The following is a 17986-nucleotide window of genomic DNA, read 5'->3' as shown; positions in this document are numbered from 1 at the left end:
ATAGATTAAAATTAGTTTCATCTTTTAAACAACCTTTTGAGTGTTGGCTCTTTCAGCTATATGTCTATTATGTTGAAGACTAAGTTCACATACAGTTTGCCCTGGCTACAATTAAATATAAATATATAAATATATGTCATATATATATATATGAAGTCTTGCTGACTTGGTTTTAAGGATAAAACTCAATTAAAAGCATCTTTCATTGCATGCTGAATACTCAGGGGAGCACCATGTGTTTCTTGGCCATTTCCCTAATATGTGTTGTGTATGTTCAAGACTGTAGCACAGTCTACAGCTGTAGTCTGCTGTTTTGTTCCTGGTCAGATTTTTGCTGTGACAACAGACACGTAACATTACTCTTAATTTAGGCTAAGACAGCATTCATAATCCCTTTGATAGAGACTATACAAAACATGTAATGCTTTGATACCAAGGTGATGCGTATGATATAAATAATTACACAAATACCTTTTCCCTCTCAGAGCAGCAGTGAACCTTTTTTTTGTGAGCAATCACGTGTATGCTGGAGGGTTGTCTAGGGGACAGGAAGTATCTTTTGCCGAACAATGCTACTACCCACTACTGTATTAAAAGCTTTAAGATTTGCTTTTGTAAGAGTCTATGTGTGTCATATATTCACTTAAGTCCTACTTTCCCATAGATGAAATCTCAAGTGAAAATAGAAATAAATGGGTATCCTAAACTTGTTGCAAACCATTTGTGATGCTTTTGCTTTACATTTTTCATGGTGCCATGCATCAAAAGCTAATCTCTCAATAAACTCAGGCTGTGTGCACTTTCTTCCTTCACATGGCCCTTGAGAGAGCATGAGAATTTTTTAATACAATGAAGTATTTTCTAGTACAATATGATAAAGAACAGAACCATTTTATTTTCTCACTTTGATGTAAGAGGAACACAGAGGAACAGATTCCTTACAAATAACACAAAAGCCACTTTAAAGAATCGCTGAGCTTCTTATTGCATTAGATTTGACATGAGGACCCATGGTCTCTATTGCATGGGTCTCATGAAGATACCATGCAAATTAAATTAATTCAAGTACCTTTTGTAGTATTAAGTTATAGTACATGTGCTGTAGGTGCAGGATGTTGGAATGTCTGAAAGGTTGTGAGGTTTTAGTTAGGTTTAGATAATCATCAAAAAGCTTGGATACTTTTTTGAGTCATTTGAAGTATTTTTGTCTGTGAAATCAGTCTAGAAATCTCCCAAGAATGGCTGCTGGGGAAGACTATTCTTATTTTAATCTTCTGGCAAAATAAAGAGCCTATTGTCATTTATGATTATAGCCTAATCCTACAAAACATGTACAGTGCTTTCAAAGATGAAGCCAGTAAAGGTAAGTGCAATAATCTCTCTCTGTATATTTTAGGAATTATTTCTACAGAATCACGGAATCACAGAATGGCTGAGGTTGGAAGGGACCTCTGAAGATCATCTAGTCCAACCCCCCTGCCAAGCAGGATCACCTAGAGCACATTGCGCAGGATGGCAACCAGGCGGGTTTTGAATATCTCCAGAGAATGAGACTCCACAACTTCTCTGGTCAACCTGTTCCAGTGCTCTGTCACCCTCACAGGAAAGAAGTGCCTCCTTATATTCAGATGGAACCTCCTGTGCTTCAGTTTGTGCCTGTTGCCTCTCATCCTGTCACTGGGCACAACTGAAAAGAGACTGGCTCCATCCTATTGACACCCTCCCCTCGCATATTTATACACGTTGATGAGGTCTCCCCTCAGTCTTCTCTTTTCCAGGCTAAACAGGCCTATCTCTCTGAGCCTGTCCTTGTATGACAGGTGTTCCAGTCCTCTAATCATCTTCGTAGCCCTCTTCTGAACTCGCTCCAGTAGCTCCATGTCCCTCTGGTACTGGGAAGCCCAGAACTGGACATAGTACTCCAGGTGTGGCCTCACCAGGGCTGAGTAGAAGGGGAGGATCACCTCCCTTGACCTTCTGGCAACACTTCTGAATGCAGCCCAGGATACCGTTGGCCTTCGTGGCCACAAGGGCACATTGCTGACTCGTGGCCAGCCTGCTGTCCACCAGGACTTCCAGGTCTCTCTCTGCAGAGCTGCCCTCCAGCAGGACAGCCCCCAGCCTGTGGTGCTTGGGGTTATTCCTCCCTAGGTGCAAGACCTCCCTTGGTCCTCTTGGCCCAACCCTCCAGCCTGTTGAGGTCCCTCTGAATGGCAGCACAGCCCTCTGGGGTATCAGCCACTTCTCCCAGCTTTGTGTAGTCAGCAAACTTGCTGAGGGTGCAATCTGTTCCATCGTCCGGGTCATTGATGAATAAGTTGAACAACACTGGACCTGGTATTGACCCCTGGGGGACACCACTAGTTACAGGCCTCCAACTAGACTCCTCACTACTAAGCACAACCCTCTGAGCTCTACCATCCAGCCAATTGCCAATCCACCTCACTGTCCACTCATCTATGCCACGCTTCCTGAGCTTGTCTATGAGGATGTTATGGGAAAGTGTCAAAAGCCTTGCTGAAGTCAAGGTAGACCACAGACACTGCTCTCCCCTCATCTACCCAGCTAGTCATCTCATCATAGAAGGATATCAGATTGGTTAAACATGATTTATTCTTGTCGAATCCATTCTGACTATTGCTGATCACCTTCTTAACCTCCACATGCTTGGAGATGACCTCTAGGATGAGCTGTTCCATCATCTTTCCAGGGATGGAAGTGAGGCTGACTGGTCTGTAGTTGTCTGGGTCCTCCTTCTTGCCATTTTTGAAGACTGGAGTGACATTGGCTTTCCTTCAGTCCTCAGGCAAACTGTTCTCCACAACCTTTCAAAGGTGATGGAGAGTGGCCTAGCAATAACATCGACCAGCTCCCTCAGCAGCCATGGGTGCATTCCATCAGGGCCCAGGGATTTGTGGATGTCAATTCTGCTTAGATGATCTCTGGCCTGATCCTCTTTGACGAAGGGAAAGTCCTCCTTTCTCTGGACTTCCTCTCTTGTCTCCAGGGTCTGAAATTCCTGAGGGCTGATCTTAGCAGTAATGACTGAAGCAAAAAAGTCCTTCTGCAGCTCTGCCTTCTCCATATTTTTTGTCACCAGGACACCTGCTCCATTCAGCTGCAGGCCGATATTTTCCCCAGCCTTCCTATTTCTACTGACGTATTTGAAGAAGCCCTTCTTGTTGTCCTTGACATTCCTTGCCAGATCAAATTCCAAATGGGCCTTGACCTTCCTTGTCACATCCCTGCATACTCTGACAATGTAAGAACATTAGCAACCTTAGCAAAAGAGTAAAAAGAATAACAGAGACGAACTATGTTATATCTCACTTCTGTTTCCTTCTTATTTGAATTATAAATAAACAGAGCAGGACCTTGCTGGGAAGAGACCCTTTTTTGTGCCATTTTAGTGTACAGTGATGGTGACCAGGTTGCTGAATGTGGGTCTAGGCACCCTGATAATCCCGTAAAAAAATCGTATTATTCTTTACTAACTTTTGTTTTATTTAACACTGAAATGTACAGGGAGGTAGTCAGCTTGATAGCGTAAAAGAAATATCCATCACTAAGTGGGCATATTTTTAGAGTAACGCATTTATCACACAAACTAATTCCTAATCTTTGTAAATACATACAAGTTATGTATTTAGTGTTCTGCAAACTCCTTTGCAACATGTGGTGGGTGTATGGTAGAAATGATATGAGTTTTGCAGCTTCTTTGATAAGTTAGACTGAATGCTCTTAACATTTTTGATGACTTACATTGTCACTCATGATTTAATAATTGATCTGAACTCTTCAGTGTAAAAAACCCTATAATTTATTAAAAAAAAAAAGTGGTATAGTAAATACAATTATTTTTTGTGCATGGTGAAGCACTTTTTGATAGCAGACTGGATAAAATGTAAAGACATGTTTGTAATGAACTTGTTCTTGAACAAATTTTGTCTAGTGTCTCTGCTATCATTTATGTAATGGTTTTGAAATATAGGAATTTCTTCTAGAAGGCTCTGTCCAAGGCATATCCTCAGGAATTTTAGTGGGGCTCAGTGTCAGTCATATATAGGAAATGAACATTTATCTCTGCACATCCATTCTTCTTGAGCCAGTGACCAAGGGTTTCTGTGATCCCAAAAGTCTTTCTATAACCGCCTTTCACTTAGTTTGTTACTACTGTGCACTGATGAAGAAAAATAGGAAGATGTGGATTGTACAATACGGATATACCCTACCATTCAGTGCAAGTATGGAAGGGAAGGGAAGGGAAGGGAAGGGAAGGGAAGGGAAGGGAAGGGAAGGGAAGGGAAGGGAAGGGAAGGGAAGGGAAGGGAAGGGAAGGGAAGGGAAGGGAAGGGAAGGGAAAGTATAAGACCCTGAAATTCTCTTTTGGACACAGGTTAGAAGGCAGTATTCTATCACAACACATTTTTCCCACAAAAACAGAGTTTTTAGCATGAGAGTCTAGTGCTTTTTGGATGATTAAAAGAGGATAAATATGGCAGTATGAAAGAGAATTAATGACAAAACAAGTGACAGCGTTTGTTTTTTAAAGGTGTGCTCTGTATTATCCTTTAAGATGGCATTGTGTTTGGTGAACATTCTTTGTGTTCCATGGAAAATGTTGGGACCTTAAAACAACCCAAAAAGTCAAAGATAATGGGAGGTCTACACTTCCCCCCCCCCCCCCCCCCCCCCCCCGCCCCAGATTAAGGACATAAGGACAATTTTTACTGCTTTCACCTGTGAAGAAACAAACAAAAGAAAACATGGTTCAGAGGACATTAGGCACCATTATTCATTTGTTTTCATTTCCTCCTCATAATTGAATAAATGAAATGAAAAGAAAAATCACTGTGAGAAAATGCATATTTTTTTAGTGTTCAATTATGTGGGAATGTCTCTAAATATAGCTTTAAAATCCCAAGGATAGTACATATTGTTGAGGTATTGAGCTGATGGTCATTGTAACTTGTAGGAAAAAAAAGTCTTTAAGAAAGAATACACAGGAACGAGGGTTTTCTTGGTATACACTGATATGCATTTGTGATTATGTCAGTTTTATTGAGTTCTTTGGAAAAAAAAAGAGAAATCCATGGTTGATGTTCCTACTGTTTTTGTAGATTGATGTTTATTTGAATTTATCTTCATTCCTATATATGGATACCAACATAAGAAACTTCAAAAAGGTATCTATGTTTTAAAACTAGTTTTAAACCTCTTTTTAACACTAATATAAACCTATGGATAGTCACTCTTAAATTTCAATTGAATTGAATCTTGAGGGTCAACTTCAGTCTTCAGGATTTCATGAAGTAATTTGCAGCCACAAGTCGTTAAGAGCTCAAGATAGAAATAGTCATATGTGTAAATAGCTTCACAGATCAGTAAACCCAGTAATTTCCCTGGGAATATGTGTGCCTCTGATGTTATTCCCATGCATTATTCTAGTATTTTCATTTCTATAGTATATGGTTATATACATGCATGAATCTTGAGTTAACATCTCTGACATAATTTGTTTGTATACATTTCATTTATAATAAGCAGACTGAATTTAAAATGTAGCCCTCAGAGAATTTCTGTTGTTCAGAAATTAAATTTAGATGGCATGTGTGGTTTCTACATTTTATCCCTTGTTGTTAGAATTGTGGATTGCCTTTGAAATAATATCGTGAAGGTAAACTGTATTGTACAGATGCCTTGCCAAGTCTCTCTCTCTCTTTTTTTTTTTTTTTTTTCCTGATAGGATTTCAACAGTTGCAGACTTTCTGTAGGATTTCAAAAAAAAAAAAAAAAGAAAAAAGAGAGAGAGAGATCATTACATTGCTAATTAAGTGCCTGGTTCCAAATGACATATACAGTCAGTAAAATCCCCCCCTTTTAAAACCTTCCTTTGGCTTTAAAATCATCCTTAAAATTATTTGTTTGCTCCAGTGGTTGAATATAGTCCTAGACTCTAGATACAAGTCATGAATAGCAAGTTAGATTTTTATTCTGCATATCTCTATATCTCTGTTGTGTTCAGTGACAAATGCTCCCAGTGATGAATTGCTTTGACCTTCATACCATTTAGATTTCATGTCAAAAGGTCTTATCTTATATTTAGTGCCATCTATGGAAGCTTGAATATCATTTTTAAAGGAAACAGAATTGAGCCAATATTTCATTCATGTGGACCTTTCCTTGCCGTTACTCCTATTACTAAGCCATCTTAAACGAACAGAAGTAAATAAACCAGCATAGATTTAAATAAGGCCTATTTGGGTATTGAATAAGTAATCAGAAAACTGGACACTTTGAATGCTGAAAACTTGGAATAGTTAGAATTTAATACAGTTGTAATAAAGTTCTTACTAATTGATATCAGTTTCTTTCATTTTGAAAGAACACCCTTGTTCTCTATTCATTTTTGTATAAAATAAGAGATTAGCTATGTAACTTTTTATTGGTTGAAAGACAATAGTTGCTCAGGTCTTAGAAACATGTGCTAATTAACAAAATATTAGTGAGATAAGAATGTATTGTTCTTATTAGCAACTGAATAAAAGAGAATTGGCAATTGCCTGTATTGTGGTCTGAACATTCAGAGTAGCAACTGCATTCTGAAGGCATTGTCTGTGCTAGGACACTTGACAATGAAGGTGTATCTTTGAGTGTGCTCATGGGGTTCAGCATCTTTCTGTCTCTTTGACAGCTGTGATGACTCAGAATATTAACCAGATCAGCTCTAAATACCCCTTTAGCTAAACAGCTGTGAACCAGATAGCTTTTCAGTTGTTTAGAATATTTTTTCCCTTTCTCTTCTGTGCTTCTTTATGAAATTAAAAACTTGCATTTGTAGTAGAACAAGCTACAATAAAGCCAGTACATGCAAGTTTTAAACAGTTGTTTTAGCACTGTAATTTTTAAACGGTTAATGAAAGTAATTGTTTTAGATCTGGTCGTGTAAGTGTAAAATCATGACTGTCTGCCCTATTAATCAAGTTGCTTTTGAATTCTAAAGAGATTCTGAGGTAGGAGTTTACTCAGTGAGACATAATCGTTTTCCCAGCTCAATACAGAGTAGTCCCATTATTCATGTTTTCTTCTGAATAAGAACTCTCACTGTAATTCTAAGCACTTGTGATAATTACAAAGGAGTTTTTTGTCTTTTCTTTTTTTCCCCTTCAAAATGCTTCCCACCCCCCCACCCCCCTTGGCATTTTAAGAGAAAGTGGAATATTATGATCATACTAAATTCTAGTCAGTGCACTTGCATTTTGCTTGGCAAATTTTACCCATTTGATTTCTTTATTGTCATGTTGTACATCTGTGTGTTGTTAAACTGATGTTGCACATGTCCCAAGTTTTGTTCTTTTCAGAGTTTATGAAAGTTGGCATTTATGACTTGTCTAACAAGGAATTTGTTTGTGGCACAGGTGATTTTATATACATTAACAGTGGGCTCAGTCTATACTTATCTCGATAAAGTCTGAGGCAATCAGTGATTGAAAATATGAATAGATAAAAGACAATAATACATATGTGTATATATATATATGAGTTTTTTTCCCCTTTACTTCCCTCAGAATTGGTTGAAATTAGACCTTTGTTGCGGTTGGTATTATCTAATCTCACATTTATTTACATAATAGGTATTTACTACTATGTAAATTTTATGTATAGGTATATTTACGTGGTAGCAAATAGCTGTTATGGTTGTGCTTATTTTTTTTATGGTAATGTGAGGCTTAAGTCCTCAAATTCATCTCCTCTTCCTCCCACCTGGCTTAGCAGGAGCAATGCAGCGGGCTTGTCTAGTGGGAAGCCAAACACCTGAGAAGCTGATTTGAATTTAAGCTCCTCTTTGCTGGAGCTGAATGGTGAACTGAAGGCTGAGTGTGTTTATGGCTTACAAAGATGGTATATAGATATGGCCAATGGCTTCAGCTGCTATTTTGCTTCTTCCTTGAAGCTTTTTTTTTTTTTTTTTTAGAAGTAGTCAATTTTTTTGGTATCTCCAGTTTTCTGATGGTTAACATCACTGTTTCAAAATGAAAACTTGGAGAACTAAGTGTGACTAAATGCAAAATGAATGGAGACGCTTTGGGTTCGGGACAGCAGACAGCTTAGTTCCGCAAGTGCCTGTTTATAGCTTGAAAGTTTTCTAAACAACTGCAACCATCACACCACTTGTGAGGAATGTGAAGAGTAGGTGGATAAGATCCTGAGTGGATGCTTTGCATTTCCTATTGGGACTACTGGTTAAAATGTATTGGTTTCTCAGGTAGTACTTTAAAAGTAGTGAGACTTTGGAAATGCTTCTTCCCCAGACAGTCAGTACAGAAATAGAAATATCTGGATCTGTCCCTAAAATGCCATAAATGCCACTTTTTTTTTTTTTTTTTTAATCTGCAGACTATTTGTGGAATCAATGACTATCTGAGCCAGGTTAGATATCTTTTAGTTTAGGGTAATCTAGGTGAAAAATTTGCTTTTTGATGTTCCACCTCTTTTAGCTCTATTTCTCTCTTTTTGTTTTGTTTTGTTTTGTTTGAGGGGGTGGGAATGGGGTGGGGTGTAGACAGAAATGGAAGCAAGATATCCTGTCATGTATCAGTAACTGGAGACTGAGATCCAAAAGGAGAAGCTATTGCTAAAGGTGTAAGCCATCCTAGCTATTTTTCGTTCATTGATACCACTTGGTGTTATGTGGTTTTGGATTTAATAATATTTTTATTTGTATATGCATGATATAGTTATCACTGAAATGCTACTGGGTAAAGAGATCAGACAGAAAAGTGTATTCTTGTCATACAAGTAATTTATAACATTTTAAAACACCAACATAAATGATACTGACAGTTGCAGCCAGAATTCACACAAACATGCCTGAAAGTTACTGATGATCCTGACACTGTACAGTGTGACTTTTCGTAAAGTTTGCAATGAAAAGTGGCAAAGCAACAAGAATACCATGATGAATGATTTTAGTAAGCGATGAAGCTCAGGAGTACTTAGCAATTGCTATCATGTATTAGGCGGCACTTCAAAACCTTGAGATAGTTGTCAATTTTGTGGGAATCTCTGCGGAGGCAATGCAGCAGGTTGTAAAAGGCAAAGAGTCTGGAGTCCTCATCCGCAAGTTGTAAGGATGGAAGGCCTTCCCACTGAGAATAAACTTCATTTCCAATGTCGCCAGAATGAACCTAAAGGCACAAAATGATACCGTAGTAGATAATAATGAATCTGACTGGATGTAGGACAGACAATTAAGAAATACTGGCCTTGAGGAATGCTAGATAGTAGTGTACAGCTCATAAAGTCTTTTCTGTTATGGTTTGCATTATTCTGTATAATGTTTTATATCTTCATGCGGATTTTGAGTGAATTTCAATCAGATTTTTCAGTTTATTTCCCTAAAATATGTAAGAAGCTCAGCTGTCAGTGTTCTAAGAGATCTAATGTGTTAACCAGTGTCTGGTGGAATCTGACTTTGCAGAGAAATCAAACCTTCCTTTATGCATGGACTCATCAGTGGCATCTACTTCTTCTGGTTTCCTCCACCTTAAAGTTGTAAGCACTTGCTTTCAAAACTTGTTTCTCCAGCTTTGTCTCAGCCCATCTCTTAGGTTGTCTCTCTGATAACAGGCAGCCTGAAGAGCGTGCTAGCTGGCAAATCTTTCAACAATACATCTTCAGATGTATTGTACCTCATATTCTATTAAAAAAAAAAAAAAAGCCGTGAGTGATATACTGACCTCTAATGTTAGAAAGCTACACGTAGGAACTTGTGTAATAACTTAGTATCTGAGGTGAAGATTGGTTTAGATCACCTCATTTGAAAGAAGCAATCGTTCATTTTCTCACATCACAGAAATCTACCTTTCATAGTAGGAAAGAAATCTGTGCCTATTGGTACTTGTGAATCTTTTTTATTTCCCATCAGTTATACTTCATGAAAGCACACAGGAGTATATCTGTGCAGCCTCTCTCACTTAGTTTATGCAACTGGTAAAAAAGAAAAATAGACCTGCAGTCACTCAAAAACATGGTTTGACACTAATGCATTTGCCAACCTCATCTTCAACTCTGTTCCGTAAACAATGTGAATGAGGAGGTGGTGACAGGGTAACTGCAATGGCACCTTACTTCTACTGTTATCTTGGATCCCCACCTGAATATGGGATAGAGATGTGCTTGATTACACTGATAAATGCACTGATAAATGCACTGAGGGCCTGGATGGGATAAGGTTTCTGAGTAAGTAGTCACCAAACTGAAAGAGAGAGACCAAGAGTGACCCATTGGAACGTGGTGGATACAGAGATGGTGGTACTGTTAATGCTGTCCAACTGTTCCTAGCCTAAGCAAAAGCCAGTAAAGTCAGAACCTCTTATTAACATATTGCTCACTGACAGAATGATATGTAGGGACTGCCAGAGGCCCCTTTAAAAATAAACAAGCCAGAGTTGATTTTATTCAGTAAAGCTTTCAATCAATTACTGATAGCAAGGGGTATTTGAGTATGGGTTTTGTCAAAAAACAGCCTTGCTGTCTAACCCTCCAAGTGTAGGGGGAACCAAGTCAGAGCCACAGTTTTGAAGAAACAATATGATAGGAAAAGAGAAATGAAAGATACTTTGTTGTGTGCCACATCTTTGCAATAGGCCAGACTTCAAGAACAATTTTAAACACATTATCCATTTCTGAAAGCTATATACAATACCTATATGTATACAGACATGTATAAATAAGCTTATATGTACATATAAATATGTGTATGTGAAAAAACAGAAACAGCCTACAAAAATTTGCAAATTCAAATGCTTAAAGATAAAATGAAGATTTCCAGTCCTGATGATTACGCTTTCCCTTGAAGCAGGTTTGGGAATATGCTGGATTATGCTAGACAAATCACATCACATTGTCTCTTTAGAAATCACGAGATAGCAGAAAGAATTATAACTGAATCTGAGAACTTTTCAGCTATGTTGTATCCCCCTTTTTCCTCAGAATTCACTGTTTCTGTTCTTATTTACTACTGTATGTGGTTTTTTTTACATCAATAGGCTGGAAGGACTGGAAGGACCTAATACTTACCCGCCCAACTATTTTCTCCATTCCTTCTAGAAGCCGCTTGTTTTGTTCCTCAATCTCTACAGCCTTCCAGAGGATGGTGTCTGGAGCTTCTTTGATTCTTTGTACCTCAGAGGCCAGATGGATCAGGGGATCATTCCAGGAGCGCAGCACTCCCAGTACTAAATTCAGTAGATCTTCATGCTGGTCATCCACATTAAGAAAAGGCAGTTAAAATAACAAGGCTATATGCTGGCAGTGTTAGGAGGCATTTAGAGTAATGTCCACAGATGCAGAGATCTAGGAATTTATTTCAAGATCGAGCACTGGCTGTGCTCTATAGCCCTGTCTTAGATACTGCTGCGCAATTTCTGATATTTTATATAATGTTTTGCAATAATACCACAAACAATTAGAGCATTTTAATGGAAAATATCTTTAAACCCTCTCCAAATTACAAACTAGTAGGAACAACTGTGCTTCATCTCTGTGGAAAACAAACAAACAACAACAACAAAAAAACCCACCTCTTTATGTGATTCTAATGAACATTTTAAAATCCAACAATTTATTTATTTATTTATTTATTTATTTTTAAACAAGTTTAGTATGGAATGGAAGATGCAAATTATGGTAAACCACTAATAGCTTTTATTACCTCTGCATAATTCATCTGTCCTCCCCTTTGAACTATGGTACTTATAGCATTAGCTCTCTGCTTTTAAAAATTATTCTTTCTTGTGAGCAAATAACTCATAAAGCTTATGTTTATGGTAGTCCTCAACCATTTCTTCTTTCCTAGATACACTGTATCTGAACACAACCAGACTTTATATACCCAGATGTAGACACTGCCATTGCAAAACTATTACTGTTGTGAAACTGTTTAAGATTTCTCCCTGGCACACACATATTCATACACCTGTGCTTACTTTTTTTCTACAGAGTATTTTCAAATTCAGTCTGTGAGCTAAGCTGAAGAAGACTGTCTTCATCTTTGTCTAAGTTTGTTATTAAATTTATGTATTTATCAGGTTTCTTTTTGCAAGTAGTTTGCAGTATTTTACACTAGGGTCTTTGTATATGGCCAATAATGTGACCACTTTTGCCTCTTTGTAAGGAAAGGTTAGGGTAGCTGTTTAGCATTTGTTAAGTAGCATCAATGTCTTCAGTTCCTGGGAAACCATTTACCTCTGCCTATTATATAGCCAATGAATTTTTATGTTTGTTAATAAGTGTCTATAAGGTGTTCAAAAATAATGCTTAAAGGATCTAGTATTCTGAGTACTGTACAAATATAATAACTGGCTTTGCTCCATGAAAGCAAGTTATATTGTAATTGGAAATAAGATGCAATGACAATGCAACATATAGGAAAAGGAAAATAAGTGTTACTGGACTTGTATATTCTGTATAGTCGGTAGCTTAGTATCTGCAAATGTCTTTTTTCAGTGCTTTTTTCTTCCTGGCTTTTTTACTCTGAATGGGCTGATTTCCATCTGTCTGCTACCTCTCTATTGCTTTCCCATCCTTTTTTTTTTTTTTTTTTTTCCCCTCTGCTCTATCTCACGCTGAATGACATTAGAAATGCGACTTACGTGAATCTGCTGAGCTTGCTCCTTGTCTTCAGGAGTGGTTAAGGAGGAAGTGTGGCAGCCATTAACAGCTTTTGTAATGAAACCCCGACCCTGAGCATAGCGTTCATCCTGCAGATCAGCAAGGAGAGGCATTATTGATATAAATAAGAAGAGCTGCAATTCAAAGACTATATTAAGTAATTGTTCCATTGTTTTTATCACTGTTTTATGCTGTAAATATCAAAGGCTTCCGGTATTTAGAGTGAAAACCAACTTGAGACACAAACTTGTCCCATAGATAAAGAATAATGGGAAAATACTATTTTTTAATAGAAACATTGGGGATCTTAGCGATGGTCAGCACTATAAGCAGATTTGGTCACCATTGGGACTATCACTGCCTGTGCAGCAGTTATATTTGTTTACTTATTGAAGGCTTTCATACGGTAACATACGTTTGTGCTTAAAAAAATACTGAATTGGATTTTTATATGTTCTCTCTCTCAGGAAAAGACAAAGTACTTACAAATTCATTGAACATTTCTGAAGAGAGGAAGTGGATGTAGTGTGAGAGTTTAACCGCACGGTCAAAAAGTTCCCCAAGGGAAACTTGGCAGTTGGAAGATCCATTGGGGCAGATAGGCAAGGAGGTCACTCCTTCCTTTGTCAGGAGCATGTTGGACACCAGAAGGACCACCAGCAACAAACCTGTTTAGAACAAACCAGGATGGAAATACTGACACGTGCATTTAGAAGTAGCTATCAGAGGCGGATGTAACCAAACAGGATGCAGGATAATGTTGGCTGTGCTCACAGCATCTTCTGTGCTGACTCTTGAAAATGAATAGAGGAGGGAAGCATGGTCATTCAATTATCCTTCCTCCCCTCCATCATCCTGGATATACGGCAAAACACCCTACAGAGATTGAGCAGACACAGTAACCTGTGTTACAGTACACTGTATTCAAAAGTCTCTCCCTATTGTGCCTGACTTTATTATACAGTGATAAATGGAAGAAAGAAAATCAAACTTCTTCACTGTGTAAATATAGATACATAGTTATATTTGCACAGATATATAAGTTTGGAAAATATTTTATTTTATTGTTTGTTTCTTCTCCTCCCACAAATCCTTTTCTTCTTTGCTAACATTTGGAGTTTAAATTACTTTTGTGGAAAGGTGGTTAGGTCACTCTTTTAAGGTTCTGACTGTCCTGGGAGTTCCTTCAAAGGATTTAGCAGCTGTGCTGTTTTGCTATTTAGAGTTTAACCCTAAATTACCTACTGTTAAGAAAACAGAGAATATTTGGCATTTCTGAAGAACTTCTACACTGATACTGAAGATTTCTCATTATTGAAAAGATGAAACCTTATTTTTAAAAGCTTTAACATTGACAGGGTCAAGTGTTCTATTCAGCAAAATAAAATATGCACAGAAAGACAATGGAAAGCTTTAAAAGTAAATATTTGATAAACAAAAGACGCTATTCTGAGCTCTGAAAGTTTTAGTTCTGGAAATTGGCCTGCTACATGCATTGGTTCACTAGAATCACCACTGATGCAAAATTAAAATAGACTCCATATATCACCAGAGCTCTCCTGATTTTTATCATGTGACAAGCTTCCTTTTATCTCTCAGTTCAAGAAAGGTGACCCATTTGTACAATGTTAAAGTAAACCATCATCCTCCCCCATGAACAATGTCCTGAAGTTAGAACAGTGTTCTAGGCAATAATTCTATTAATAAGAAGACTTGAAGAAACTTGAGAGTAGTTATAAAAGCATTTACTTCAAAATTACTAGACTGCTTCTGGACTCTGATGATAATGAGTTTAAGTCATTGCCTTCTGAGTAGTGTTGTGAGTAGCAAAGCAGTCTGGATCCAGTCTTTTTTGTGCAGATGTCATAACCTGCAAACCAATTTTCAGTGACACTGCTCAGTGCAAAGGTAGTCTTAAGAGATCAAAAACTGAGTAAAAAAGGGATCAAACTGCGTGCTAATTCCAAGGTTTGAACACTAAACATTTGAAGCGGAGACAAGTTTCACCATTACTCAAAAACTGAATGTCTTAGAAGACCTCAGTTTCTAGAGTTGTTACCTGTCAGTTACTTCCAAATTCAATCTAAAGTAAAAAACAAACAAACAAAAAACACATAAAAGTTATCGACACGTGAATGGCTAAAGTCTTACCTTTCAATGAAGCCCCCTTGGTGCTCATGGTAGAGATCCTGTAGGATGACTTGCTCCACCTGAAAGAAGTCTCAATACTTGTTCTTATTTTCTGCACATACCAGATTTATATACACCATCCGGGGTCCATTTTGCATACATTCAACAGGTCGTGGAGTTTACCTCGATAATTACAAACATCAAATTGCCTTTCTTCCACATTCATATTCAGTATTTTTTTTATTATTTGTAACTGTGAGAGGGAATTTCATTAACAATTTCAGTTGTGGGATCCTGAGTATGGTTTGATGAAGAGAATGCCAAAATTTTGCCCTGAAAATGCCACTGTTCCTAGAAAGCTCTAGTTGTCAATTCTGAGGCAGGTATCCACAATGTTTATAGCTTGTTGTTCGCCCTACCCACAGCTGTCTTTTCATCCTTCCTTGTCTCTTCAGCTTTCCAATGTTCAGCCTTCCAATGTTAAAATTCTGACTGTTTGGGGAAGGGGAACAATACAATGTCGACAGTAAAAGAAACAGCATAAATTGTCTAGAGAAGGATAATGGGGGCTTCTGGAAAGACAGGTATGTAAAGTTATAGATATGACATCCTGGGTATATAGATTCATACAGTTAAGAAAGAGATTACATAGTCATGATATAACTGGTCCTCAGGATGAGGTATGTTTAGAGAAACAGGGGCAGTTCTTATATTAAAAAAGTAATAATGTGTAACAACGAAGAGGAGGTTGCATGTTTACTGTTTAATCATAAAGTTTAATGATTAAATCAACATTATTTAAAGAACAAAAACAAATCAGAAACCATAAGATTATTTTCTATACATGAAAACTCTTTGCGTAAAAGATGTACATTTTCTACCATACTCAAAACACATGCTGTCGTAATCAGTGGGATTTGTTTCCACATCTGATGTGTCTGTGGTAATCTACAAACTAGCCTTAACAGGTTGGCCCTGTTTTCTTGTTGCGTGAGGCTCACCTGTATGAATACGTTAGCAAATGTGTAATCTCTCATCTGTTTCTCAGATCCATTTACCCATGAAAAGACCTTCTAAATTAGATGATTATAATGAATAAGCTATACAGCATTAATGAATTTTCTTGCCTTTAGACAACTTGTTCTGTACTTGTGGAACAGGTATTTGTGTAATCCCAAATCCTTCATTATTTCATAACTATGGACATGTTTTTTGAAGCAGTGACAAACAAAGGAGAAGAAAGGTAGAGCATATAGAGGGTAAACCATGGAAGGCATTCCTTGGGAAACAATAATAGAAGATGCTTAATCAGTAAACCATCGGCAAGTAGCCTACATCTACTAAGATCTAGGATGATTGCTAGAACAGTTTATTCTGCTCAGAGTCTGGATCTGTTTTGTAAACTACTGAGTAAATGAAGTAGCTGCCTGCATCTGAAAATAGTGACAATCTGATGAAGGCAATAAAATTAGAAAAGGGCCACAGACAAAACTCTAGAATGGATGGTAGAAAAACAGCCATCTTCTAAAACACAGGTTTAAGCTCTTGATTTAATTCATCTTCTTACCCAATGAGATTACAGGTGGGCCTGAAAAATTCTTGTGCCTTATAATGTTGGAAGAATTCTGTGAATGAAAGGAATGACTATTTCTAAACCCATCATTTGCTCTTTCATTTACCAGTCTGCTTTTCTTGGTATTTTGAGGGGTTAGTAGGTAATACCAAAATAAGGTATAGACTTAATATCAGGTAACAAAGGAAGACACTCACAAAGGCAGCAGGTAAACTCTACCATTTTTAGAGAGAGAAGCTTTTCTCGGGCCTAGCAGCATCAGCTAAAGTCAAGATCCTCATATGACTTATGTTCTAGAAAAGCCTGTCTCTTGCTCTATAGAGGAAGACAAGCACCTTAAATACAGATTGTGGAGTGGTTTATATTAAACCATTGCATGATGTTTTAATTAAATCATTCTACCACATAATAATATATGTTGTTTTTCTCATGCCTTTCATCCTGAAATCCTGAAATACTTTACAAATGTGAATGGACTGAAATTCTCATTAAAATAGGCAGAAGGAGGGAAGAAACTCTCTGTAAATCAGGTAAATATAAAGTAAACTTCTTTTATCAGCTGTGAGAACTGATGTAGAAGTTGTTTATTCATAGTTGCACAAAAAGGAGGAAAAATTCCTGATTCCCAGGCCTACACTTTAAATAAAGCTCCTTATTATTACTGAAAAGAAAAAGGGGGAAAAAAAAAGGAGAAAAAAAAGATGAGAGAAGAGAATAGAAGAGGAAAAGAAGGAAAAGATACAATAACCAAAATTAAATAGGTCAAAACAATAATTTTCTTTTATCAATTTGAAATTGGGTTCTGTTTAAAAGTTGAGAAAAACTTAAAAGTGTCTGAGAATGCTCTCCTCTTCCTTTTGAAACTGCCCTTTTTATATCCCCCAAAAGACTAATCTAGACAATTCTTCTCTTAATGTTCCTTACAAATTGGTAAAGGTAGCTGATCCTAGCCCCAAATAGCATCCTAATTCTGACAGTACCTCAGGACAGCACTGCAAATAACTGGAGGAATCAGTATTGAGAGGAATGCTACTAGAACAACCTAAGGTACTACAAAATGGCTATGATGAGCTGTATGTTTCCATGTCCTGTCTTTCGCTTTTGCCTTAAGAATTGAATTGATATTTTCTAAATTGTCACACTTTTTATCTTCAAGAACTTTTCTGGAAACAAAATTATTAGGCTGTTACCAACGAGTGTAAACAATATGCCAAAAGAAGGACTTGGTATATGCAGGCTTATATATATTCATAGTTTTTAGATCATTACTAGAGCTTCATAGACTTTACATGTGATAGATCAAAATTACAGATAACAGCATTCAGTGATCATTTCTCAATAATCTTATCTATCTGCCTCATATCATGTGGCAGACCATGAGTTAGACTTGCATTTTGATTAAAAACTATTGATCAGTATTGAAAAATCAGATATTCCCATCCCATTTTATATATAGTTTAAAGTTTTAGAGGTATGCAAATTGTTATGGCTGATTGATATCTATTACAGAGGAATTATTATTATTTTTATTTTTTCAGTGTACCAGTTCCTTGCAGAATAGTTCTTTTTAAAAAGGGGAATTGAAAAATGGGCAATACTACCTCATTT

At 37.2% G+C, this 17986-nt stretch overlaps 1 protein-coding gene across 1 annotated transcript; it reads right to left on the bottom strand.

The window, feature by feature from the left end:
- Window positions 1-8996: 8996 nt before the first annotated feature.
- PRL (prolactin) lies at window positions 8997-14854 on the bottom strand. Its single transcript, XM_035549738.1, has 5 exons — window positions 14827-14854; window positions 13162-13343; window positions 12657-12764; window positions 11083-11262; window positions 8997-9188 (listed from the first exon to the last, which is right to left on the bottom strand). Exons 1-5 carry the CDS (start codon window positions 14852-14854, stop codon window positions 8997-8999), a joined length of 690 nt encoding a protein of 229 aa, XP_035405631.1.
- Window positions 14855-17986: the final 3132 nt, after the last annotated feature.

The sequence above is a fragment of the Cygnus atratus genome, chromosome 2 (assembly GCF_013377495.2).
Source record: "Cygnus atratus isolate AKBS03 ecotype Queensland, Australia chromosome 2, CAtr_DNAZoo_HiC_assembly, whole genome shotgun sequence".
NCBI classification, from domain to species: domain Eukaryota; kingdom Metazoa; phylum Chordata; class Aves; order Anseriformes; family Anatidae; genus Cygnus; species Cygnus atratus.
The sequence above is the reverse complement of the archived record's forward strand: the minus strand, read 5'-3'. Positions and strand labels throughout refer to the sequence as shown.